At 45.7% G+C, this 27,105-nt stretch overlaps 1 protein-coding gene across 1 annotated transcript in view; it reads left to right on the forward strand.

The window, feature by feature from the left end:
- SLIT3 (slit guidance ligand 3) overlaps nt 1-27,105 on the forward strand; it is a 598,696-nt gene that overhangs the window by 77,352 nt on the left and 494,239 nt on the right. The window contains exon 4 of the mRNA XM_023259788.2: nt 25,036-25,107. Within this exon, the coding sequence (XP_023115556.2) occupies nt 25,036-25,107 (72 nt within the window). The remainder of the gene's footprint in view (nt 1-25,035; nt 25,108-27,105) is intronic.

Consider the following 27,105-nt stretch of genomic DNA (forward strand, 5'->3'; position numbering starts at 1 on the left):
TGAGAAGCCCTCCCTCAGGCGGGGTGTGGAATCGATCCCTCCCAAGATGGGGCGAGCTCCTTGTTGCATGCCTCAGTCAGCCCACCCTTGCCTTTTGTGGGCAACACAGGATGTCCCGGCCACACAGGATGGACAGATGGCAGGAGAGCAATGGTCAGTTAAGGCACAGATGAGGTGCAAGGGGCATTGGGCACCCTGCCAAAATCCTAGTTCTGCCACTTACTAGTGGGGTGATGAATCATATAATAAGTAACTTAAGTTCTCCAAGCCTTGGTTTTATCATCTGTAAAATGATATAAGATAAATAACGGTCTGGACCTTATAGGGTTGTTGAGAGGATTCAATTAGTTAAAACCTACAAAACCCTTAGAACACTGCCTGTGAGCACTCAAAAGAGGTTAGGTGTTGCTGCTATTATTCTGGAAGCTTGTTCTGCTTCCTTTGTCAGTTGATAGCACTGTCTGTAACAAAGGTGGGTCAGTCCAATCCTATGGCCTTTCTCTTCCTTTTGGCTATAAACCACTGCTGGGCTGGGCCTGAGGTTGACCCAATTCGTATCTGCATCGGTCTTCTGCGAATGTGTCCTCTGGAGGCCCGGGTGTGTTAGCTGATCTAATCAGGGGAGGGATTCAGGGCCCATTCCAATGTTTAAGTTGGCACTCAGCCTAATCTTGTCTGTCTTGAACTGTAAGTCCAAGAAGATGGGCCAGATCTGGTTCAAGTACTCTGCAGGGTGGAGCCTTTCAAACATTTGGAGTGATAAATAAATGTATCTGGGGAGGGTGGCTGGGTTGGTGGTAGCTTAATCATAGTTTTACTGTTTCACTCCTTTGAGACCATCTTGTTACCTGAAGAGAGTGGTCAGTTGGACCATCATTCTGCCCCCTGTCTTGGACACTGGGTTTTTAATAACCATTGCTGGCATTAATTGGGCATTTACCAGTTATAAGCTTGTGTTAACCACTTCCATATGCATGGTTTGGGGCAAGCCTCAGAACTACCCGATGAGTCAGCTTGATTGTTTTTTCCTCTGCCTAGATGAAAAAAATGGAAGCTTGGAGATGTTAAATCACTTGCCTAGGTCACAGATGTTGTAAGTGCAGAACCAAAATTGATGCAGCCTGTCTATAGAGCTCTAAACTCTCAGACCTTAATGTTCACACAAGTCACCTGGAGATATGGCTAACAGGCAGAGTTGGTTTAGCAGATCCCAGGCATGACCTAAGAAACTGCATTTCTTACAGGCTGACCTGTTGGTCCCTAGACCATGCTTTGAGTGACATGGCACCAAACCAGGAAGTCACATAGCCTTGACCTGACATGTTATCTTTTTGGCTGGGTCTAAGGGTTGACCTCACACACAGTTCCCTGAAAGCTATCAGCTCACCTCCTCTTGGTGAAGATGATGTCATACAGGGCTCTCCACAAGTGATGCAATAAACAATACACTCTTAGAGTCTTTGGCAAAGGTACTTGTTGAGACCATTGCTCTGCCCTTAAAAGGTCTAAGAATGCATCCTACTTGACTGACTGAGGGCCTTCTGTGCCCCTGAATGTTTCTTTTTTTCTAGTCTTAGCTGGGTTTCTGGATTTGAGACCTAGGGGAGGCTACTATGACCTTAATTTTTTACCCAGACCTCTTTCTCTTGTGCTCCCCATGTCTCTGATCATCGTCTCATTCACCCTTTCATTCCCCCAGGCTCAAATATTTTCAGGAGTTTGAATCCTTCCTTAACCCCAGCCTTCCTTCAGTTGTCAAATCTCAAACTAATTCAGCCCGCAGAATATCTCTGACATCTCTGCCTTCCAAAACCTAGAGAAAGGGACAAGGCCCTGATCACCTCCTGATAAAAGAGGCGGGTATTTATTAGATAGCCAGTATGTGCATTATCTACTTCACTGAGCTCTATCACTATCCAGCAAAGGCATTATCAATTATTGCCATTGGTCTGATGATATACACAAGAGTTAAGATACCCAGTCACTCCAGGTCACCCAGAAAGTAACTTTTGGCTCCAGGACTGAACCCTGAGCATCCAACCCAACCCTCTCACTCCTAACCCTATGCAATACTGCCTCTGTCCTTTCTGTCCATCTCCACTACAGCTAGAGGCACCACGATCAAACACATTTGGTCACTTGTTCATTCACCAGCTACCTATTAGGACTCCAGTATGTTCCAGCACTATGTGAGGTGCTGGTGATTACAATTGCTAGTGATACAGGTATACTCCCTACCTGTGTGGAGTTTCATGTCAGTAATCACATTATTGCTACTTGCTAGCCATGTGACTTTTATTGGGTAATTCAACTCATATGAATCTATATGGCCCATATGAACCTCCATTTTCTCATCTGTAAATGGGAATTGTTACAGTACCTACCCCACTGGGATGCTGCAGATATCAAACAAGGTCATGTATGTAGCAGTTAACACTGGCATATAGTAGATGGACAATATCTTACCTGAAATTGCATGTGAATGAAATCTGTGTTCCTCAGCATGCCATTCCAAAACTTTCATTCCAAGCACCCATGTATCACCCAAGATAAAGCACTGTTCTTTCCCAGGTATGGCACACTTTTTCCTGATTCCATGATCCTACTCAAATGCTACTTTCCTTTGTTGTGATGGTATCTTACCTCTTCTCCACTCTCAAACTCCCACCTACTCTTCAAAGCCCAACACAAATGTCACCTCCTCCACTAAGCCTTCAATCTCACCTGTGTAAGAACAGCTCTCTGTCCTGTGATTCTCTTGTACTCTGTCTCCCATGTAGTATGGAATCATGCTTCCTTGTGTTCTAGTTTTTGAGTCTGCCTCCCTGGCTTTTCACTCATTAGCAAATATTTCACGCACATTCACTGCATGGTAGGCACTGTGCTACCTGTGGAGGTATATAATGGAGCTAATAACTGTCATGATACCTCTTTTCACAGAGTGTACAGTCTAGCACAGCACTGTCCAATAGAATGTTCTACAGTCGTAGAAGTGTTCTGTCTCTGCATTGTCCGATATGATAGCCATTAGCTGCATGTGGCTATTGAGCACTTAAAATGTGACTAATGTAGCTGAGGGACTGAATTTATTTATTTTGAGAGAGCGAGAGAGAGTGAGCGAGCACAAGCAGGAGAGGGGCAGAGAGAGAGGAAGAGAGAATCCCAAGCAGGCTTCACTCAGCATAGAGCCCACTGCAGGGCTCAATCTCATGACGGTGAGCTCACAACCTGAGCCAATATCAAGAGTTGGTCTCAGTATTTAAGAATCTCTCATGGTTTGCCTCCCTCCCTCTTCCCCTCCCCCTGGGTGTTGTATGGAAACCAATTTGACAATAAATTATATTTAATATAAAAAAAAAGAGTTGGTCTCTTAAGTGACATCCATCCAGGTGGCCTTTAATTAAATTTTTAAGTGTATTTATTGGGGGGGGGGGGCAGAAAGAAAGGGAGGGAGAGAATCCCAAGCAGGCTCCGCACTGTCCACATGGAGCTGGTGTGGGGCCCGATTCCATGAACTGTGAGATCATGACCTGAGCTGAAATCAAGAGTCAGATGCTTAACAGATTGAGGCACCCAGGTGCCCCAATCAATTTTAATTAAACTAGTCACATGGCTAGTGGACACTGTATTGGACAATGCAGGTAGTGGGAAAAAGCTGTTAAATAATCACACACACACACACACACACACACACACACACAAAACAATGGAAGATTACAGTTGTACTAAGTACTCTGCAGAAGGAATGCATGGTTGCACAAAGGCATACTAGGACATCTGACTTAGTATGGGTGGGGTGGTAGTCAGGGAAAGTAATGATTTCCTGAGGTAGTAATGATTGAGCAAAGATCTGAAGCTTCTCAAAAGAAGGTTAGGAAGCATGAAGGGCATACATGCAGATAAGCAAGCAGCATGTACAAATGGTCTGTGGTGGAAAAGAACATGTCCTATGAGATGATTTCTGAGAGTCCAAGAGCAAACACCATCTCCCTCCTTTCCTCTTATTTGAAATTTCCAAAGCACTTAGCACCATGCTTTGCACACAGTAGGCATGGAATTAAATTTCAAATTCGGATGTGTGAAGCCAGGGCCTCACTAACTATGCAACCTCACCCATTTCCTCCTCAGAAATGCCCCAGCTGGAGAGCCAGGAAACAGGAGCCTCCTAATCCATCTCTGCTGTGGTGGCTCCAATCACTAAGGAATCTTGGTTTTTGTCTCAGAGAACTTTCTTTACTATATATATGGCTGGCATCCTGCAACCTCCCACCTCTTAGTATTGTGGGAAATTACTCCAGGTGTTGTTTGGAGGAGATGTGGCCATACGCAGGGGCTGGAATCACAAGGGAACCTGTATTTTGTACCATTTGTTCATTATTGGACAAACGTGTGAGTACTTACTACAAGCAGATGCTCTGCTAGGTGTTGAGGATGTGGTCAAGAGCAAAAGCAATAGTGTCCTTGACCTCACGGAGCTTGTATTGTGGCAAAGAACCTCAGGAATCCCAGCCTGTAGCAGCCAGGGCTACTAGCTCTTGGTGGAACCCACAGAGTGTTTGTGGTATTCTTTCATGTTCTCCTGGGTCAATGCACAACTCAAACATGCTCTCCAAACCCAGTCATCCTACACTGGGGTCCCAAAAGCCTTGGACACAGAGTTGAACCTTCAGATTGCCCAGTAATTGAGCTGTAGACTTCTGAGACCTGTACATAATTTGCTATATATTCTCCCCAGGAACTCTGCCTTGCCTACAATTTGGGAGTGTGTGAACTCTACAAAGTCATCATCTTCTAATAAGAAGAAACAAATAACTCCTTGTTTACACCCCAGCTTGCAGTCCCCACACCAACTTCTTATTCACACCCTTGGCTCACAAAAGAGCTTAAACAAAGTTTAGTTCCCCAAGGCTGGGGGAAGGGTGGAAAGTCTAATTTTTTTTTTTAACCTACTCAAGGTCTTGTCCAAACGAGTTGTCACCAAAAAATGAAAGCCAGATGTTATTTTAGTGAGAAATAAATATGTGGCCAAGCTGCAGATTGAACCTGAGGTCCCCCTGGATAGTTTCCACGTGTGTCGGTAGCTGGACTCCCAGGTATCGGCAGCCCACATTCTTTCTCTTGTCTTTTAGCTGAGGCGCAGCTCGCACAGATGGCTAATGAGCAATTAACATCTCAGCCTCACATCCTGCCATGGTGATACCCATCGGTTCATAAGTTAGATTCAAACCAGTGCCGTGAGTTGCCAGGGGCTGCTGAGTTCAGGGTGAGAGGCAGAGACCCATGTCTGGAAAAGGGGGGAGAGGACAAATTCAGGCTGAAAGTGCCGCCTCTAGCTTCTCAATGAGGGATCTGCTTTTGTTGGGAGCCCTTAAATCCTCGCAGGGAACATACTTCTGATAAACATCGAGGAATTACAGATGAAATCAGGGCCTCGGAGCAAAGAGCGGCCCTTTGGGGTTTAACATTACAGCGTGTTCTTCCTCAAGTCTGATTCAGTGGTGAGCTTTTCAGCCAAAGGAAGTGTTTTTGGTAATTGGCCGAATCTCCGTAGGAAGACCGCTGAGCTTGCTACTGCTTCTATCAGAGCAGTTTTCATCTCTTGGATTTTTCTCACACTTTTCAAGTTCTAGATGCAGTCGTTTGTGCCCTGGACTTTGAAATAGGTCATGCTGGTATTAGAACTTCCTTGGAGGACAGAATCGAGACGAGAGAGGGGAAAAGTGAGAGAATGGAGCTCAAAGGGTCAGTAGGGCCCAGAGTAGTGCCAAACCCCTGGGGAAAAGGCCAGCAGTATCAGACCCAGAGATTGTGGGTGAGGCATTTAGAGGGTTAGGCAGGCAGGCGATCCAAATTAGGAATGTGTGACCTCAGACTGGGTGCATGGCACATAGGCATAGCAGGCCAGGGGGAGGCAAGGCTTCAGGCCCACCACAAAGACAGTGGGGGAGGAAGCCCAATGAAGGTCTGGATCACTGGCACTGAGCAAGGGTCTCTAGAGAAGGAGGGCTCTGCTGAAGGCAAGGCAGACCTCTAGCTTTGAGGAACCTCTCTGAGGTTTCTTCCTGTGTAAACTGAAGACAAAATCGTCCATAGCTCATAGGGTTATTTTGAGGATGTAATAGATTCATCGTTGTCAAGTGTTTAAAAGGGTGACACTCAACAAATATTATTTCATGACAGAGTTTCAAACATGAGGGAATAAGAAGAGGGACAGTTCCTAAAATACCAGTTTAATTCTAGGAAAGATATTTTTCAAACTAGGTCAGCTTGGCCTTTAAAACAGCATTCATTGGGGCACCTGGGTGGCTCAGTGGGTTAAGTGTCTGACTCTTGGTTTTGGCTCAAGTCATGATCTCATGGTTCATGAGTCTGAGCCCATCATTGGGCTCCATGCTGACAGTGTGGAGCCTGCTTGGGATTCTGTCTGTCTGTCTCTCTCCCTGCCCCTCCCTTGCTCATGATCTCTCTCTCTCTCTCTCTCTCTCTCTCTCTCTCTCTCTCTCTCAAAATAATAAATAAAATTTAAATTAAAAAATTAATAAAATGTATCATTCATTTACTCATATATCCTTCATTCAATCTTTCCTTCTTTATTTAAGAAATCTTTATGGAGCCCCTTGGGTGTATAAGGAATTCTTCTAGTCCTAGGGATACAGTGTCAGTCTAGAACAGAGTTTGGCAAAGTATAGCCTTCAGGCCAAATCCAGCCCACTGCCTGTTTTTGTAAATAAAGTTTTACTGGAACACAGCCATGCCCATTCATGGATGTGTTGTTGATGGCTGCTTTTATGCTACACTGGCAGAATTGAGTGGCTGTGACAGGTAGTGTAAAGCCTGGGAAGCCTAAGGTAATTGCTACCTGGCTCTTTACAGAAAACATTTCCAGACCTTGGTGTCGAGAGATCTTTTAGTACAGCACTCACTCTCCAATGAAAGAAGCCAGTCAATGGGAAGTTTCAGTATAGTGAAATAATTTCAGAGGACTGTAGGAGTAGAGGAGGGTCAGATAGGCTTCCTAGAAGAGATACCTTCTCAGTTGAGATCCGGAGGCTGAATCGGAATTACTGAAGTAGAGGAGAAAGGAAAAGAATTCCAGATAGAGGGAATCTATCTGCAGAAGCCCAGAGATGAGGGAGAGCAGGGTATGTTCAGGAGCTAAATGAAATTCATCACAGCTGGAGTGAGAAGGGACAGATGACACCAAGCTTCCCAGGTAGGATGAAGATATTTTAATATTTTTGGAGAGCAGTGAGGAGCTATTGAGGAATGTTCAGCACGGGAACAACATAATCAGTCTCATAAGGAGATAAATTCACCTGGAATATGTAGAATCACTTTAAGAGTTGGGTGGGAGGGGGGCGCCTGGGTGGCTCAGTCGGTTGAGTGTCCGACTTCAGCTCAGATCATGATCTCACAGTTTATGAGTTCGAGCCCTGCATTGGGCTCTGTGCTGACAGTTCGGAGCCTGGAGCCTGCTTGGATTCTGTGTCTACCTCTCTGTCTGCCCCTCCCCCATTCACATTCTGTTTCTCTCTCAAAAATAAACACTTAAAAAAATGTGAAAAAAGAGAGTTGGGTGGGAGGGTGAGGAACAAGAATAGAGGCAAGAAGGCTGGCAGGGGGAGCCCCTGGTAGCCTGAAGTATGAAAGAGGCAGTGGAAGTACGAGAAAAGCATGGTTTGAAGACATGCTTAAGAGGCAAAGCTCACAGCACATAATGATTTGTGGCACATGGGGAGTGTCAAGTGAAAAGGAGTGAAGTACGAGAAAGGATCACTCCCTCAGATGGGGATCATGTGGGCAAGAGCAAGTTTGGGGTCGAGGGAGATGACAATATACACATTGGACATGCCTATGGGATGCCCATGAGAAGTCAAATTGGATTCTTTTCAGAGCAGGCCATGTCATTTATTGTACTGCTTGAGACTGGAGATGAAGATGTTAGCTCTTTGTGTATCTGAAGGAAGTGTTTTCTAGGAAGAGGACAGCGAGGGGATGTCCCGAGGATGGGAAGACCCTAATGTGTCCCAGGAGAGGCAGGGAGGTTATGTACCTAGAGCAGCATGAGAATGTGGGAGAGTGGAAGGAACTGAAGTTTGAGAGGTAAAGGGGGAGGGAGATAGATCATGTGGACACATGTGACCCATTGCAAGACCATCGACTTTCACTGAGTTAGATGGGAGCCACTAGAGGATTCTGAACAAAGGAATGACTTGATTAATGTGTATTTTGAAAGGATCTTTCTAGCTGCTAGAGGTGAATAGGATGTAGGTGGGCAATGGTAGAAGCAGGGGGACCAGTCAGGAGACTACTACAAATCTGAAGGCAACTCCTCCTCCTCCCTCCTCCTCCATATTAGTCAATTGCCCTTTTTATCCAAACAACCTCAGAATTTCAGTGTCTTATAAAAATAAATGTCTATTTTCCTTGCTTATGGGTCATAAGTTGGCTGAGTTTAGCTGATATCAGCTGACTTCAGCTAGGCTCAGCAGGGCTTGGGTTCAGGCTGTAGACTAGGTTTAGTATCCTTCATGTGATTTCTTATTCTCCTCTGGCTCATGACTACCAGAGGCCTACTTTTCTCAAGGCACGTGGAAGAAGAGATGAGATCCAGCCAAGTCACAGAAGCACATTTAAAGCCTCTGCTCACATCACACCCGCCAACCTTCTATTCGCCAAATCAAGGTACATGTCCAAGTCTGGCACCAGCAGTGCAAGGAGATATACACTGCCCCCTTTCATGGGAAACACTGCAAGGACACATGGTCCAAGTCTTAGGTATATGATTCTATAGCAGAGAAGGAGGGAAGAATTAGAACAGTAAACCCATCTACCATGTTCTCTCTGTATTCCAATTATCCTCATCTTGTGTCATCACGTTTTGCCTTGTCATCTCCCTGTTTGTCAGCCAGTTTTCACTCTGGTCATGTTTGACTTACACAATGATCACTTTCATTTTCTCCCCCATCAGCTCTTGCTTCTCCCTGATAAAACATCCTGCATGCCCTGCCTGAGTCTTCTTCCTACAGTGTTCCTTTCTTCACGTCAAGCCTGGTCAAGAAACTTGAGTGACCATTTAGCAACACAAATTTCCCCCAATGCGAGTCATTTCTGTACGCCCTTCATGGTTTTGGTCAACCTGTGTAACACCTGAACTGTTATTAGTTAATATTTTCTTTCACTTGACTTTAAGTCAACTTACTTTTTTCCCCCTTTGCTTCATCTTTTTATTTTCAACGTTTATTTATTTTGGGGACAGAGAGAAACAGAGCATGAATGGGGGAGAGGCAGAGGGAGAGGGAGACACAGAATCGGAAACAGGCTCCAGGCTCTGAGCCATCAGCCCAGAGCCTGACGCGGGGCTTGAACTCCCGACCGCGAGATCGTGACCTGGCTGAAGTCGGACGCTTAACCGACTGCGCCACCCAGGCGCCCCTTTGCTTCATCTTTTTAAAACAAATTTTTAATTTTTATTTATTTTTAAGAGAAATACAGACAGAGCATGAGCGAGGGTGGGGAACAGAGAGGGAGAAACAGAACTTGAAGCAGGCTCCAGGCTCTGAGCTGTCAGCACAGGGCCTGACATGGGGCTCGAACTCAGAAACCACAAGATCATGACCAGAGCTAAAGATGGACACTTAACGGACTGAGCCACCCAGGCACCCCTTCCTTAGCTTCATCTTAAGTAATAACTACCATAAGAGAGTTGCACATTATTCTAAAAACATAAAAATCTGTGCTGATTAAAATAAACATACTCATTTGCTGTCTGAAATCACTTAGAAGTCTGATGACTGCATCTTGGGGACCCACAGGCCTCCCACCAGCCCTAAGGTCTCATCCCCATCCATCTACTCTTCTGTCTCATCCCTATGTATTTCTACTGCTGGGACCATGATGGTTGCCTGTCTCTGCACCTGTTGTGGAAAAGCATTTGCCCCTAGCTTTGCTCATACTGCCCTCTGAGCTTGGAAGACCCTCCCTCCCCCTTTCTCTCTATCTGTCCTTGAAGACTTGCCCCATCCACAAGTCCCTAGTCCCTGGTTGGCTCTCTCTCCCCACTTCCCTTCCAGTCTGTGCCCATCACCCAGGGTTCCAGCTCAAGCTTCTCTCATTGCTTCATGTGTGTTTGTCTTACCAGCTCAGCTCACAAGTGCGCCTTGCCTCACATGACTGTATCTGCCAAGTCTTAGTCCACCCACCCACAGGAGATCCTCATCCTTCACTCTTGCACGTTGAAACAGATGCTGGTTCTATAGTGTCCTATCACAGGTCTTTTGACCAGGTACTCTCTCTGGCCTTTTTCTGTTTTTCATTCCTTTCCTCCTCCTCTTTCCAGATGCTAATCAAATATTGCCTCCTCCAAGAAGCTGTAAAGACTTCTCCCACAGCTTCCTAGATTTCCTTCTCCATCAGCATACAGCACATTTGCCTGTGGTCATCGGTGAACTTATCTTCCTTCCCTACTAGACTGACTGTAAGCTCTTTAAGGGGAGGATCTCGCTGGATTTTGTGTGCCAGAGCATGACATAGAATAGGCACTAAGAAGATGTGATGATATAGGTATAGATATAGATATATAGAAATACAGTTACAGTTACATTTACATATACATATAGACACAATAGAATATTATTCAGCCATAAAAGGAATGAAATCTTGCCATTTGCAAGATTTGGATGAATCTAAAGGAAACAATGCTAAGTGAAATAAATCAGAGAAAGACAAATTCTATATGATTCCACTCATGTGGGATTTAAGGAACCAAACAAAGGGGAAAAAAAGAGACAAAAAAACCCCAGCCTCTTAAATATAGAGAATAAACTGGCTGTTGCCAGAGGGGAGGTGGGGGAATGAGTGAAATAGGTAAAGGGGGATTGAGTACAATTATTTTTGGAACACTGAAAAATGAATAGAGTTGTTGAATCACTATATTGTACACCTGTAGCTAACACTGTGTGTTAATTATACTTGAGTTGAAAAAAGGGAAGCATCCAAAAAATGAGTAAAAATAAAAAGGAATAGGCACTGAGTAAACATTAAATTTCTCAATTTATGAATTAAGTCACTTGAACTCGGCTGTTTCAGCAGGACTCTATGTTCATTAAGGCAGAGATCTTGCCTTCTCTCTTTTTTCCTTCCCTATATTGCTTGTCCCAGGTAGGCCCATGGTAGGTGCTTGTTTAATTTGCAATAAGGGGAGTTTCATAGGAAATGCAGGAAGTGGCTAAGATGGGCAATGAAAATTGATGCCAATTAAGATAGTTCAGCAATTCTAAGCACCTGCAGGCCTAACCCGATTTTGAACATCAAATGTATTATGCTTTTGATTATCGAAGGCAAGAGGGATATGTTTGGAGCCCTTTGCCTTTGTCCATGATTGAAAAGATGTAATTCGTGTTAGGTAACTAGTCCTGTCCTTTCTACATCTGGAGATGGTGTCGAATTCTTTTTCAGGGTAGAACTGGTGTGTGTGTGTGTGTGTGTGTGTGTGTGTGTGTGTGCGCGCGCGCGGGCGCGCACGCATACACATGCGTGTGTGTGTGTGTGTATGTAAAACAGAGAAAAAGATAGCAATCCAGATGCCAACACACCTGGAATCTATTTGTGAGGATCACTGATTCAGTCCACAGCTTGGGCCATTCATTTATTTCTTGCTAAGTGAACATCTGGGATTCAGTTTGAGACGCCAACAAGTTTGGAAGGGATCTCAAAGCTGTGGTTGGGATGGGGAACTGCTCGCCTGAGGTGGGAGTGAGAGAGGTGAGCAGGGGCTCTTAAACTATTCTGCAGACTTTGGTTCAAATGCAACAGCCAGAGGGTTGAGAAACCGTTCCCATGCTGGAAAAGCATTCACAGAAAGAAAAAACCAAAGAAGATTCAATCAGATTAAAGCAATAATGCAATCTGAAAAATCCCCCTTTCCACTTTCCCCATTCCCTTTCCACCTCACAGTTATAAATGTGTCCAGGTATCTTCCTTTTCTAGGAAAAAAGAAAAAAAAAAGAAGAAAAAAACCTTGGACCTGGACCAGGAAGGAAATACTATGAGAAAGTAAAATTCTAATTAGTTATAGATGAGAATTGGTCACAGATAATTACTCTGCATTCCTTGGCTCATGCCTGAGAAAGCCTCAGAGATCTTTTTTGTTGCTTGATGTGTAGACATATATCTAGATACCTAGATAAACACCCAGGGAAGCGCACCATCATTAACAAATCTTGCAGAGTGAGAGTGTTTATAACAGAAACGAAAGGGAAATTTGTCATTCACAAGCTAGGAATGTTTGAATGATTTTGCTGTCAGGACTCTTTTTTCCTTTCTCTCTCTCTTTTTTTACTTTGAGCTTTCTTAAACCAAAAGCAAAGGCCAATGGGTTCAAACAGGACCATTTTAAACAGTACACTTCCAGAGGATTTGTGCTGAGTCGTAGGCGCCCCCGTGACATCCACCAGCTAGAGTGTTTCTCCTTCGATTTGCATCTGTCATTTTCCTACCTGTGGGTCAAAGGGGTTGGAGACCCAGATGACGGGCTGAGAATAAGCCAGAGAGAACATGTGAAGTCTGTGATGGGCTGTGCTCATGCCATCCTATTTAGAACCAGCTTTGCTGCATTGTTTGGGGATTTTAAGTGGGGAGGGGGGTACTCCCATAGCTGCCTAAAGTATTTTTCTCTTAAATCCTAGTAGAAATAACTTAACATTAACTATAGGCTGCTTGAGGCATGCTTAATGTCTTGATGGAGTGTGCTTTTACAGAGTAATACTGACTTCTGGGGAATTCTCAATCCTTCTCCTCTGCCCCCCAACATGGCTCTCCTATATTCATTCCCTGACAGATAAGAGAGAGTTAGCCTTTGGGGGCCTTCTACCTTTTCTCTTTAGCACCCCTCATTCTGCTGATATAGAGGCCCCACTCTAATGCCCCATGTGGTATAAGGGACCTTCACCCTCCCTCTGGCTTTCCTCAATTCTGAAACTGTCCTTGCTTCCCCCTCAGCCCACTGTATAAATCAGATGGCATGTGCCCAGTGCTCCATACTCTTAGGACCCTCCTTCTGGGACTGTGACCCAGGGTTTTAGTCTATGCTATTATGATTGCAACTCTCCAGTAATCTGGTTGCAGTACTCCAGCAGGTCCCTAACAAGATACTCTGGTTTTAATAACCAGAGTGAAATGGCCAGCACAGGGGTGCTTGAGCATCATTGCATAAAAACGTACAGCACGGCAGACTTCTTACAAAGTTTACTATCTCTGTCTCATTTGTTCCCCAGTAATTTTGTGGAATAGGTGAAGTGGGTATTCACTCACTCACCCATTCATTCATTTAACCAACCAACGAACCAATCAACCAAGTAGCCAAACAGCAAATATTTATTGAGCACTATTGCTTGCTAGACTAAGTTCTGAGTTGCAATGAACAAAATTGACCAAAAAAATCCCTCTTTTCTCATGGCACCTCTTATTTTTGTGGATAATCTAATAGGTATCATTATTCCCATTTTTCATGTGAAGAAGCCAAGAGAAAGAGAAATTAAACCCAGAGGATTCTAGAGGTGGATGTAGAATCCAGGTATCCTACCCATCTTTCAGAAGAAGGAGAGTTATATAGGGATCTTAGGAATCATCTCAGTAACCCACTGATTCTGTTGATGTAGAAAACCAGGGTACTGTGGTTTACACAGACCTGCAGCTCTTGGGGATAGAGCTAGGACCATCACCCAGCTTCCCAAAGCCCATACCCTGTCCATGAGTTCTTGGCCCTTATAGGCTCTGTCATCTTGTTACTGTCCCTCACCCACCTAATGACCTCAGTCTTGTTCCATTTGGACTGCTACAACAAAAGACCACAGACTGGGTAGCATAAAGCAACAGACATATTTCTCACAGTCTGGAGGCTGCAAGTCCAAGATCAGGATGCCAGCATGGTTATGTACTGGGGAGGGCCCTCTGCTGGGCTGACTTCTTGCTGTGTCCTCACCTGATGGAGAGGGCAGTAGGTCTCTCTGGAACCTGTTTTACAAAGGTATTAATCCCATTCATTAAGGCTTTGCTCTCAGGTCCTCATCAGCCTCCCAAGGCCCCATAACCTAAATCATCCCATTGGGGGGTAGGATCCTAGAATATGAATGTGTTGTGGGTGGGGGAGACACAAACATTCGAACTGTAACAACCTCTCTCCCCTTACTCCTTCAACTCCCTTGTCCATCTTTTCCAACATTGTAGTTCCTGGAAAAACCCCAGCTTAGGCTGAATTCAATTTCAGTTGTTTGCATGCCCTCACCCAGGCAGCTTGGATGTGTCTGGAGAACAGACACATGCTTATGTAGGCAGATGTCACAACTCAGGATCACTAACCTCACTGGCTGCTGTCCCACCAGCCTCAGCCTTTCCTGATCAATTCACTCTCTTGCTCTTTCCTGAACAATGGTTTCTTATCTCCTCTCCTCAGTCACTCAACACCTCCTTCCCCTCCTCAGTCTCTGCTGATGATCCAGCTTCCTTTTTCAGTGAGAAAACAGGAGTAGTCAGAGGAGACCTTCCATAGACTCCCATAACTGTACCTGCCATACCTCTGTCCCCTAACCTCTGCCTCCCCTGCAGTTGCCACAGGTGACCTATCTTCCGCCCTGTCAAGGGCCATTGCCATCACTTGTGCATTGGAATTTTCCCTGTCACCTATTCAGGAGCCTTGGTCTAAAAATTTCCCCCTCAATCCCCTGCTTACTTTACCCTGTTTTCCAGATCATTCTCATCAGCATATAAAAATGTTGCAATTCTCCCCCATCTTAAAAACTAAAAACAAAAAGCCTTTCTTGACCCCATGTTCCCCACCAGCTACCAGCCCGTTTCTCTCCCCCTTTATAGCAAGCCCCCTCAAAATCAGTGTTTCCCCTTGATTTTCTCCTCCCGCTTTTTCTTGAGCCACTCCAGATAATAGTTCATTCCTACCTCTACACAAAGCTGCTTTTTCCACATCACCATTGAGCTGCATGTTGCTAGAGCCAATGTCATCCTCATCTTTCTATACCTCTCAGCAGCAATCCCACCCCGCCTTGGAACTCTCTCCCCTCAGTTGGCTTCCACTATTCCACCCTCTCTTGATTCTTCTTCTACCACACTGGTGGCTATTTCCTGCTCCCTCTGCTCTCCAGTGGATGGCACAGCCCATGACTGTCCTTACTCCTCTTCCCCTTTCTTCATCTCCCATGGTGGGGCTGTGGTTAGTGCATTTATTTATTTATTTTTGAATATTTATTTTGGGAGAGAACGTGAGCATGGGAGGGGCAGAGAGAGGGAGAGAGAGAATCTCAAGCAGGCTCTGCACTGTGAGCACAGAGCCCAAAGTGGGGCTTGATCTCGCAAACCATGAGATCATGACCTGGGCTGTAACCAAGAGTCAGACACTTAGCCATCTGAGCCACCCAGGTGCCTCAGTGGTTCATGCATTTAAGTATCATCTACATCTCTATCATGGTCTTATTCCTGAAGCCCAGGTTTGCGTATCCAACTGCTTACCAGGTATCTACACTTGGGTATTTATAGGCATATCAAATTTAATATATCTGAATCTGGTCCCCAGACTTCCTCTGTCCACCCTCCTCTCCCTTCTCTAGTAGCAATAGTTCCACAGTTTTCTATGCACAGGCCAAGCCTCAGTGTCAACTTTCATTGCCCTGTCTCTCCAGCTTCACTGCAATGCATTGACAAATCCTGTCTGCTCCACCTTCAAAACATTTCTATTAACATCTCCACGGCTGCCATCCTGGTCACAGGGTAAAAAGAATTCCCAGGGAAGGGAAGAATGTGTGCAAAAACCCTGAGGCAAGAGAGGATGCAAGGCTGGAGTATCTCAGAGGGATGAGTCATGATTCTTGAGTCTGGGGAGCTGCCTGACCTTTCAGAATGAGGACATCACTGTGCAGATCCACGCTTTGGCCACCGTCAAGTAGTCTGGCTGGCTGAAATGGATCTGGTCAGCTCTGAGGGATATACATGGCCCTGTGGCATGCTCAGCATGTCTGCAGTGTATGTTGGATGCACATGTGTATGTGTGTGCATTGACATGCATGCACAAATGTGTGTTTTCTCCCACCCTAGACATGTTTTCCTGGAGTCTGAGCCTTGGTATACTAATGTGGTTCCATGTACAATCCACTGGGAAATTCCCAGAGACCCCTGCTGTGAATTTAGTCCTAGATAAAGCAGCATGTTGGTCACAGTCTCTGGGGTTCCCTGAATTGTTCTAGGCACGGTGACTTAGGTGTCATGGGTTAGCCACCCCAGAACAAGAGGGCTCTCAGTGCCTTTTGGCTTATTCTCTGTAGAGTCAGTGGTATTCTGCTATAGCTGCACACACAGGACTCTTGCCCTTCTTTCTCTCCACCCTCTCTCCCCTCCTGAAATCAAAGTTTTCTGGAGGGAGGGGTATTTGGGCATAGGGGTCAGAGACAAGGCAGGCTCAGGCCACTGATGTGCTCTGCTTTCTTTCTGACAACCATGTAATTGGAGGAAAATTGGTCCAATGTGAGGTGCGGGGAAGTTCAAAACGGGTTGTTTGGGAGTCTTTGTGCTTGTTTTCTTTTCCTGCTAGCATCCTGAGTTGGATCCCAGCAAGGTGAGATGTTGGGCAAGCCCCAGAGCTCCCTAGAACAGTACATAAACCTCAGTACAAAGTCACCTACAAGGGCAGGCAGGGAAGTTCTGAATGGACAGATCCTTTACATCTGAAAGGGGAACGAGAATAAATGTTCTTTAGAAATGGCTCTGGATTTCCCTCCTGCCCTTGGGGACAGTGATTCTGGGACCCTCAGAGCCTTCTGAAACCAGAGGGGAATGATCATTATATAAGCCTTGGGCAGTAAGACCAAGAGAGCACAGGCTCAGCTTCCTAGTCTGCTTTGACTCAGTTTGTCTGGCTATAAAACGGACAGATGCTCTCTGTTGCTGACCTCCGTCTTGGGATTGTTATGAGGCCTGCTGGTCAACCAGCACAAAAGTGTTATTCGGAAGCAGAATGGTGAATGGATTCAAAGACAGCCTTTGGTATCAGAGAGACCTCTTTCTAAACCTTACTTATCAGCTGTGTGACTTTGGACAAATTACATAATCTCTCTGTTGCCTCAGCTTCCTTATGTAAAATAATGACAGTAACAATGTTTACTTCAAGAGTCACTCTAAGAGTGAAGTGAGATAGTACATATAAAACATCTCACACTGTCCTTAGTACAGCATAAGTGCCCTGTATTAATAGAAAAAAAGGAAGGAACAGCAAAAACAAAGAGATCATCATTGTTGCTTTAATGTAAAGACAGCTGGCTATTACCATAGTTCTTACCAAATATCCAAGATCCCTGTAGATTTCCCACCTTCCTTTACAGTTCTGTTCGTGCCGTGCCGTTAGGTCTGGCCAGTAGACTGAGTGCAGAAGTGATAGGAGTCCCACTAGGTGGAGAAAGCTAGGAGCTGCTGGCTCCTTGTTTCCTCTCTTCCCTAGCGCTGTGGCCTTGGAGGCCACGTGTTCCCTCTGTCATCTGGCAAGTTGGAGCAAGTCCTTTATGAGAGTGTAGAGTCTGTGTTTAGTGTGTTAACCCAGTGGGATTTAGGAACTCATTTGCTATGCTAATAGCCTTGCTGACCAACACAGTCATCTATGGAGAAGTAAATCTATATATTTCTGGGTCCTGGGGCATCTAAGGATGGTGATGCTGGTAAGAACAGTTGCTGCAACTGCCATCATTTATTGACGCTTTGAGAAGCGCTACGGGGACCTTTGCAGTTGTTAAACCCTTCCTCCCTCTCAGGTACCTCGTGAGGTACGTGTTTTGCTATTACATAATAATTGTGTTCCTAAAATACACTTTAAGTTATTTTTAAAATGGGTTCTCTCAAGCAACTTCAGTGAGGAAAAAAAAAACTGCTTAGGGGCAAGAATTTTAGATGATGAAAACAAAGTTATTTCTCCCACAGAAATGTCAAAAATAAAGATTTTTAATTGCTATTAAGGACGTTTTGAAGTTACAAACTAAAAATAACAGATTTTCAAAATTGGCATAAGCCAACCTAAATGTCAATGAGCAAATCCTGAATTCTGTGGAAGATGAGACTCAGGTCAACTTGCTTCATTCAGAACCATCAAAATAAATCGTGGTTTGGACTAGAAGTGCTTTTAAAAAGGAAGCCCCGTTAGATCTCAAGAAAGCTGCTAGCAAAAGAAAAAAAAAAGAAAAAGGAGAGAAAGAAAGATTAAAAATGGAAATCCCACTGGCAAAGAAGAGTCAGTCACCCAACGAAAAGAGGCCATGGGTGCTGAGGCAAATAGGCTTTCTTTCCACACATATGGGAACTATTTCTGACATGACAATGATGTAAACCAACAACATCACAAATCAGTTTTCTTACTGAACTGATCAGGTTACATCCAGTTTGCATTATGAAATTTGCATAACAGGAAAAAAGCTTGAATTTGATTTGTTTGACCAGTAAGGAAACCGAAAAAATAAGAGGCCATTGTTTTCATAGGGAGCAACTGTAGAAATAACCCCAAATCAGGGCTGTCTGCTTTTTTCCTTTGCCAAAGTTCAAGTTTTTTCTCTTATGCTCACAGAGTTCCCCTGATGAATAGTGACACCTCTATATCCTCATGGATGATGGTGCCACCTCCGAGTTTGGTGCTGCCCTTCTTCTGGGCTTGCCTGGAGCCCCAGCTCCATGGGCCTCTCCATCTATCCACTGGGGGAGGCTTGGAGCTTCTGCTCTGAATAACAAAGCCACTTTAGCCCTGTTGCTTAGACATGTTGATGCTTCTGAAAGTACCAGTAGACCTGGAGAGCATCCAGGCTGCCTAGGAAAGTGCCTGGGGCTGAGGAACCAATTGATTTCATTACTAAAGTAAGCAATCCCAGTGACCTTTGGGAGTTAGTACACTGACTTTTTCCCTCCTTCAGGCCGTAGCTGGGCAGCTGGACAGGCCACTGTTCCCTGAAGAAAGGAAAGGACTTGGCAAGCCTTGCCCTGGCTTGCTGACATAAATGCTTCTGGCCTGGAGGCCTCTTGCACTGTCCTTCCCCCGGGGGGTGGGGGGAAGTACTGAGTGAGCCCCATAGTTCTTACCTTGCCTGTCAGGCAGGTGAGTCTGCAAGAAGTTTCTGGAGAATGCAGACAGACAGGTGGGCCCTCTGGGAGTTTTATTCACCTCCAAACAGGATGACTTCTGTCACCTAGCCCAGGAAGGCCATTGATCTTTGAGGCTCCCCAAATTTGCCATTCCTCCCTTATGATTTATTCATGAAACTCAACAGACCCTTCCTGAAGCACCACCCTCTTGCATGCCTGGGGCTTTGTGGGCTAAAGTTGGGATCGCAGGGAGACATTAGATGCATATTCTACACTTGAGGACCTTTAGAGTTTCCTGGGAAGATGAGACTCATACATTAGGTGATAAGACAGTCTATAATGAAGAGCTAAACTAAATACTATCATTATCCGTGGCAGCCAGGAGCACAGACTTCACATCAGGTGCCTGGGCTCAAATCCTGTCACCATCATTTTGGTCAAGTTGGTCTTTGGACAAGTGCTTTAACCATTTTAGGCTTCTGTTTCCTTATTATGGGGCTACTGAGAGTACTAGCCTCAAACCATTTCCATGGGTAATGGGAAGCCCAGTGCTTCATGGTGGGATAGTTCATGTAAAGTGCTTAGTACAGTGCCTGAGTCATGGCTTTACTGTTATTACTGGCTGCTGATACTAGTTGTCAGAACATATTTGAGAGATCCCAGTAGCATAGAAATCTTGAATCTGAACACAGCACGTTCTGCATGCTGTCTCCCTTCTCTGTTACTTTTGGCAGTGATTGGTAATCTCAGCTGATCAGTTACCCACTTAGCAGGAGCCCTGGGGGCCTGTTTTAACACCTCCACCCCTGGAACTCCTTTGGACTGTCAATGATGCCTCACATGCATCTCCTACACTCCAATACCATTCTCATCCTTAACCAGGTCCTCACACAGTCATGTGGATTGCGCAAGAGCCCTCATAATTAGTCTCCTTGCTTCCTTTTTCACTCTGCCAAATGAGATTTACTGCTATTCAAGAGGACTTTCCGAAACCCAAACCAGATGATCATTCCCTTGCTCACCCCTCTCCTGTGGCTTCCCATTACTCCCAGGAAACAACCGAACCCAGATCGTTTATCATTACCCATGAGGTCCCTTGCTGTAAGACCTCTGCCTGGCTCTGCAGCTTCATTACTTCTGCTTCTCATGTCCTCTCTGGAATCCAGCGGTGCAGCCTACTTCCCAGGGGCCCCTTGGTGTCGTGGCCCTCCGTAGACATACAAAAGTGTAGAACTCTGCGTCCCTGTCTCTTAAAGAGTTGTACTCCTGCTTCAAAAGTAAATTCCAGCCGCTTCCTTTTGGAAGCCCTCCTTTACCAGGTCTGGGTTAGCTGGCCCTCCTCTGTACTCCCATGATACCTTTGTTTTCCTGTCTTCTCCACTAGCATCTGATATTTGGAAGGGAATATTCTTACTCATCTTCATACATTCCTATTGAGAAAGGACTGACGAGATGAATGGATGGTGGTTGGATGGAAAGGTGGGTAGATGGATGATTGAAGGGATAGATGAATGGACAAATTCAACAAAAAAAGTGGCAAAATCTCGAATCAGATCTTACACCCAGGTACCTCCAGAAAGGTGATCAGCAGTACTGCAGTGCTTCATGCTTCAGGCTGAAAAGCAGTATGACCTTGCAACTCACAGCCTGTGGGCTTTTGACATTGATGCTGCCCATTGTTCTAGCAGGTAAAGCTGAAAAAGAGTGCTGATCTCTGAGGGAGGGGGGATAGCCAGGAGGGCTTTATCTTATCACTGACCTGGCCTATGGTTGGTGTCAATCCCCTCAGGTCTGCCCTCATATGAGTCCCATTTGGTCCTTTTCTTAAATTTTTTTTTTCAACGTTTTATTTATTTTTGGGACAGAGAGAGACAGAGCATGAACGGGGGAGGGGCAGAGAGAGAGGGAGACACAGAATCGGAAACAGGCTCCAGGCTCTGAGCCATCAGCCCAGAGCCTGACGCGGGGCTCGAACTCACGGACCGCGAGATCGTGACCTGGCTGAAGTCGGACGCTTAACCGACTGCGCCACCCAGGCGCCCCCCATTTGGTCCTTTTCATCCAGGCCTGATGGATCTGTTTTCAGCTTGAACCACAGCAGGAGAGTTTCACCTCTGGATACAGGGTGACAGAGCAGTGGATGACATGAGGGATGGAGGGCATCATGGCCACAGCCCTTGTCTGCAGCCCAGTGCTTCCCTGTTCCTCTACCAGGAGAACAACACATTGTGTACTATTCATTTTCCTGCTCAGGAGCTGCTCTACAGCAGCCACGTGGGAAATGCACTTTATGCAGCTTGGAGCCTCCATCAGCCCTTCAAGGAAGACCTTTCAGCTGGCTCAGTTTGCTAAGTAAATGTGAATAAACCCTGGAATGAACTGGAAATGAAATGGAGCATCAGACTCCTTGTGATAGGGAGAACCAGCATGAGGCCCGCCCAAGCTGAAGCGGAAAAACCCAGAGGCTCTGGGAGAACAAGCCAGGTCCAGCTGCCCTGGAAGCCTCATCAGGGTTTATGAAGCAGCAGGCAGAGCACAATTGGCTCAGTTTGGTTGTGTTTTTATTTTTGTCCAGCCACAAATACTGAAAAATGATTCCTTCCCTTCCTGGAGCTTTGGAGCCAAGCTGGTTTTATTTTTAGCTTCAACTCTGGTTTAAGGCTTTTAGCACACTAAACACCCTATCCACTGCAGGCCTCGGTGGGCTGAATTTTAGGATTTTTGCCTAGACTGAAGTGTTGGTCGTCTGAATATAGCTGTCACCCGGCTCTGTGCAGCTGTGACAATAGAGGGTGGTTCCAGACAGACACGTAGAGACCCAATTCTGGCCTTAGGGACCTCCAAGAGAGTTCTTTTCAGGGAGGGAAATGTATTCAGGATGGATGGTTGTCTGAGCTGGGGCTGAGAAGGTGGTAACCCTGAATGAAAGGAAGGAAAGGGGGGAGGGGGAAGAAGAAAGGAAAAGAGGAAGGGAACTGTCAGTTATTACAAGGCTTTAAGAGGTTAGTGGTTCAGAACTTGGGCGCTGGAGGCAGACTGCCTGGGTTCAGATGCTGACCCTACCACTTCCTAACACTGTGGGCTTGTGGAACGTACTCATCCTCTCCAGGCATCAGCGTTCTCATCTATGAGATGTGGGTAGTAATGACGCCCGCTTCCAAGCTCTCCTGCCTGTGATTGTGCCCATCCAGCATGTAGCATAGCATCTGATGTGCAGTTAGGACTGCATCATTTTTATTATTATCTCCATGCTCTTATTGCAGTGCTAGACACTTGGGCACACACTGTGTCATTAAGAATTTCTGTAACCCAATGTATAGGGTTATTTTGAAGATGGAACACTGAGGTTCAGCAGGCCAGGTAACTACCCAAAAGTCCCACAGGGAGATCAAGATCTAGTTAGACCTGAACCCAGCTTTGGCCAAAGTCATATCACCGCACCTTCTCTGGGATCAGTGCTCCCATATGACATCAAAGGACATATCACAGACTTATGGGAGCTGCTCTGAAGAGCAACTAGATTACCCATCACTCTTCTCTCCCCTGGGCTCCTCCTGTATTTCCATTTTAGTGACAGGAACATGAACAGTGGATACTGGGAGTGATCACTGGTCACAGGGCACCTGGGTGGCTCAGTTGGTTAAGCGTCTGACTTCGGCTCAGGTCATGATCTCACAGTTTATGAATTCAAGCCTCGCGTTAGGCCCGGTGCTGACAGCTCAGAGCCTGGAGCTTGCTTCAGATTCTGTGTCTCCCTCTCTGTGTCCCTCCCCTGCTTGTGCTCTGTCTCTCTCTACCAAAAATAAATAAACATTGGGGCGCCTGGGTGGCTTAGTTAAATGTCCATCTTTGGCTCAGGTCATGATCTCGTGATTCGTGAGTTCAAGCCCCACGTTGGGCTCTGTACTGTCAGCTCAGAGCCTGGAGCCTACTTTGGATTGTGTGTCTCCTTCTCTCTCTGAACACCCCCTCCCCACCTCTCGTGCTCTGTTTCTCTCTCTCTCTCTCTCTCTCTCTCTCTCTCAAAAATAAATAAACATTTAAAAATTAAAAAAAAAAAAAAAGCAAACACTGGTCACACTCATGGAAACAGAAAGTAGAGTGCCGGCTATCAGGGACTGGGGTGGGGAGTTGTTCAATGGTGATAGTGTTTCAGTTTTGTGAGATGAAAAAGTTCTGGAGATCTGCACAACATTATGAATATACTTAACACCACTGAACTGTACACTTGAAAATGGTTAAGATGGAAAATTTCATGTTTTTGTTTTTTACCACAATTAATAAAACATTACAGAAGAGCACTAGTGTGGGAGTCATGCTGCTTTTGGGGTGTCGCTGGAAACTTGAGCTTATCCGTCCAACTTCTCAGCCTCTTGTCTGGTCTCCTTGCAGTCAGGGGGCCCACAAACAGCATCACTGGACCACACCTGCCCACACACACCGTGAGCCCCTTCAGGGCTGAGCAGCACACTTCTGACAGGAGCCTTATTCTGGGGTCTTCAAATCTCCTCTCTCACATGCTTTGCCCTTTCTGACCTCCTGCTTGTCCCCTGTCTCTTAGAAATTTTTGGCCATCAACCTGGGACAAAAGGGGGAAAGTAGCAAAATCCCCCCAGGGAAGCATGTCTGCTTGGCGTGGTGGAGAGAGTGTGGGCTTTGGGCAGAAGCAGGGAAGAAGCTCATCTTATCTTTTCTTCAGCTTGCTTAACTCTAAGATAGGATAGTATGGTTGTCCCAGGTAACGAAACGGTCAGCTCACTCCAAGCAAAAATTTCAACCAGGCTATAAACTGTTCTTTTGCTGCAGGAGATTGTGAGGATTTTGGGGACAGGTTTGGAGACACTGGTTTGGGCACTCACTGATGAGGCTGTGTAAAGATGCTAGGACAGAGAGTCATGGGAGTGGGCAGGGATGAGGGTCTCCCTCTTGGCCTCCTACTCCCCAGAGAACAGCCTTCTTGGAGGCCACAGTAAGGGCTTGGTGTCCCTTGAAAACTCATGTGGCCTTCTTCACTGTTGGCATTAGCATTGACCATTCTCAGGAGAGCATGAGATTGGCTCTGTTGCTGCCATCCAATGTGGGGCATCCCTTCTGGGAGGACTTTACCTCCAGCCACATGGCTTGCCCAGACTGTGGTTTTTGACCCAAAGCTGACTGCTCCATTAGGCACAGCGGGGACAGTGCTCAGGGCCAACAATACTTTCAGAGGCCCATGAAAATGTTTTCATTTCTTTTAAAATTAGAAGGAAAAAAAAAGCCTTTCAGGTCAAAGTGAATGTTATAATATATAATATTAATATATTTTTATACCAACATAGTTATAAAATGTGATATTAATTTTTTATATAGAGTTAGGGGCATGCAAAGGCAAAAGTGCCAAGGGCCCATGAAAGTTATAATACAGCCCCACTCCAGGCTGGCAGGGATTCCATTTGGCCCCTCAACCCATGGCCTCTTCTGTTTCCATAGTAACTGCTATCTCCCTACTGCAACCACCACCACTATCTAGGATGAAATACTCTCTGTGGTATTTTATTTCTTTTTAGGGACCCATTTTGCATATCAGTTTCATCGCTTGGCAATTGCTACCTGGAGCACATGGCCGGAAAATTTCAAAAGCCTTGTCTGGAATCTGTGGGAAAGAATGGTGTGATCAATTAGTGATGTCTGTCCTAGGCTCTTGATGGGGAAGGGACAGCACACGTGCTGTGTTCTTGCCTTTGACTGACCTTTGCTTTGTATCTCCAACTTGACTGCAAGCCTTGCAAAACAGAATATGCCTTAACATGCTGTGCATCCCATGTTGAAATATCTAGAAAGTCTCTTAATACCTGTTGATTGATTGAAGTGAGTATCTGTGAATACTCTTAATCCATTTAATGTCTCCTGATACCCTTTCATTCTGTTCTTTATCTCTAGGCGCCTGAACAAGAATAAGCTCCAGGTCCTTCCGGAATTGCTTTTCCAGAGTACACCAAAGCTCACCAGACTGTAAGTAGAGCCAAATTATGTTCTCTACCTGGTGTCCTGCCCGGCTTTGGTGATATGGATATTGTGGTTGCCTTTGTGAGTGGAGCCTGGTACCATGCAGAGCTTGGTAGTTAGGCCATATGTATGGAGACTAGGAGCTGGGCTTCAATATGGCGTGCCCCTACACTCCCCTCCACACCCGACTTTTGCTCCCATTCTTCAGATATCAGTGGCTTAAGTGGCCAATGAGGGCTGGTGGCTTGTGGTAGTAGATCTCTTCTTTGCAAAGAAGGACACACTGCCATTTAACATGGTCTGACCTCACCTCAGGGAAATGCCCTGGGGATGGGATTTGAGGTAGGTTTATTCAAAGGAGACACCAGTGGTCTCAGAGGGCATTGTATTGGACTGAACACTTTAACCTCACCATCCTGCAGACCAGAACAACTCCAGCCCTTTGCCTGCTTCCTACCTCCGCCAGTCTGAGAACCTTGGGTCTGGAGATCTATGATTTTGTGGGAAAAGGAAGAAACATCTTAAATTTTGCTTTATCTTCTGGAATGGTCCAAGACATAATGCAGGGGGAAGATTGGAGATGTTTCTGTGCATTTATTCAGTATGAGAGTTTGGAGGTTCAAGAAACTTGAGATGCACGGCAGAATGGAGATTGCAGTTGGCATATTGTGGGTATTAGGCAAGTGTTAATTAATTGACAGTGAATGGCTCTATGATTCTGAGCCTATAAGTCCTACTGGCAGTGACTCGTGTAGTTCATGGGGTGAACTGGGTTGGCCCAAGCCTTGATTTTCTGAATGGAGTGACAGTGTCTGGCTGCTTAGTAGCCAAGCAGTGAGATTTACAGCCTGGGTGGGAAGACTGTAACATTACTGGGGAGGCTCCAAACTTGTGGCCACCATTTACATTCCCAGTGGCTGTGTTTAATACCTATTTATGCAGTCAAACAATGCATGTAGGCTCCAGGATACATTGGGAAATACAAAACACATGTTAGTGTGTGTGCTTAAGAATGAGTTCTGAATTAGGAGTCTGTATCTATATCTATATCTGTGTGTGCATACACAGAAAGAGACTATATACATAAATGTATTTTAAAGGACACTTTGTTGGAACAGGAACCACAAGGGTTGGCTGGTGTTTAAGTGGTACAGCAGCGTTGTTCGCCTTCTCTAGGACACACCTGTACCTTGTCAAGGTCTTCTCGTGCTGTGTACTGCATTTCTCTAGCTCGGTCCACCTGGCTGACTTTGCTATCTGTGGGGAAGAGTATGCCCCCCTTTTCACCTTTCCACACTGAATCCATCTTGATGGGCATGAGGATGACTAAAGTGATGTTCAGCAGCCTGAGCGTCTAGCTGAGCTGGATAAACAATACTAAATGGGCATATGGGGAAACAACCTGGTTTTTAATTTCCTCTTCCTATGTAGTTCTTTCCTTACATGCTCACCTAATAGCTGTCTTTCCACCCAGCACCACATTGTGCCTTTTCAACCTGCTCCTAAATAATGCTGACTCTAAGCTCTTCATCTGGAATCTCAGCATCACATTCTAAGCCAACAGAAGGTGTCTGTGGGGCTGGGGCTGCTGGAAAGCTTTGAGCAGGTGGGGTCTGAGTGTTCCACTTGTTGCAGGGTGTCAAGTGGGCTGGTTCTTGCTCATGGAACATGGCCTCATAGCCGCTCCCATCAGATGATGCCCATTTTGTGCGAGGCTGCTTTTGATGCAGGCAGAGGAGGAATTTCAGGCAGTGATAACAGGTCTCTGAGATGCTGGGGGCCAGGCCCAGGCAGGCAGCCTAGGGCATGGGAACCCCCAGGGTGGTATCCTGTCACTTTCTGAGAGAGGTTGGGGGAGTCATTTTCCCTTCTGTGCCTGAATATCCCCATCAGTATAAGGCTGACACTCCTCTTCCCTTTTATCTTCCTCGCCAAGGAGCTGTGAGTATCAGATGAGATCATAGTGTGTGTGCATTTGTTTTCTAGGGTTTACAGTGAGGGGTG

This window comes from Felis catus, chromosome A1 (assembly GCF_018350175.1).
Source record: "Felis catus isolate Fca126 chromosome A1, F.catus_Fca126_mat1.0, whole genome shotgun sequence".
In the NCBI taxonomy this organism is placed as follows: domain Eukaryota; kingdom Metazoa; phylum Chordata; class Mammalia; order Carnivora; family Felidae; genus Felis; species Felis catus.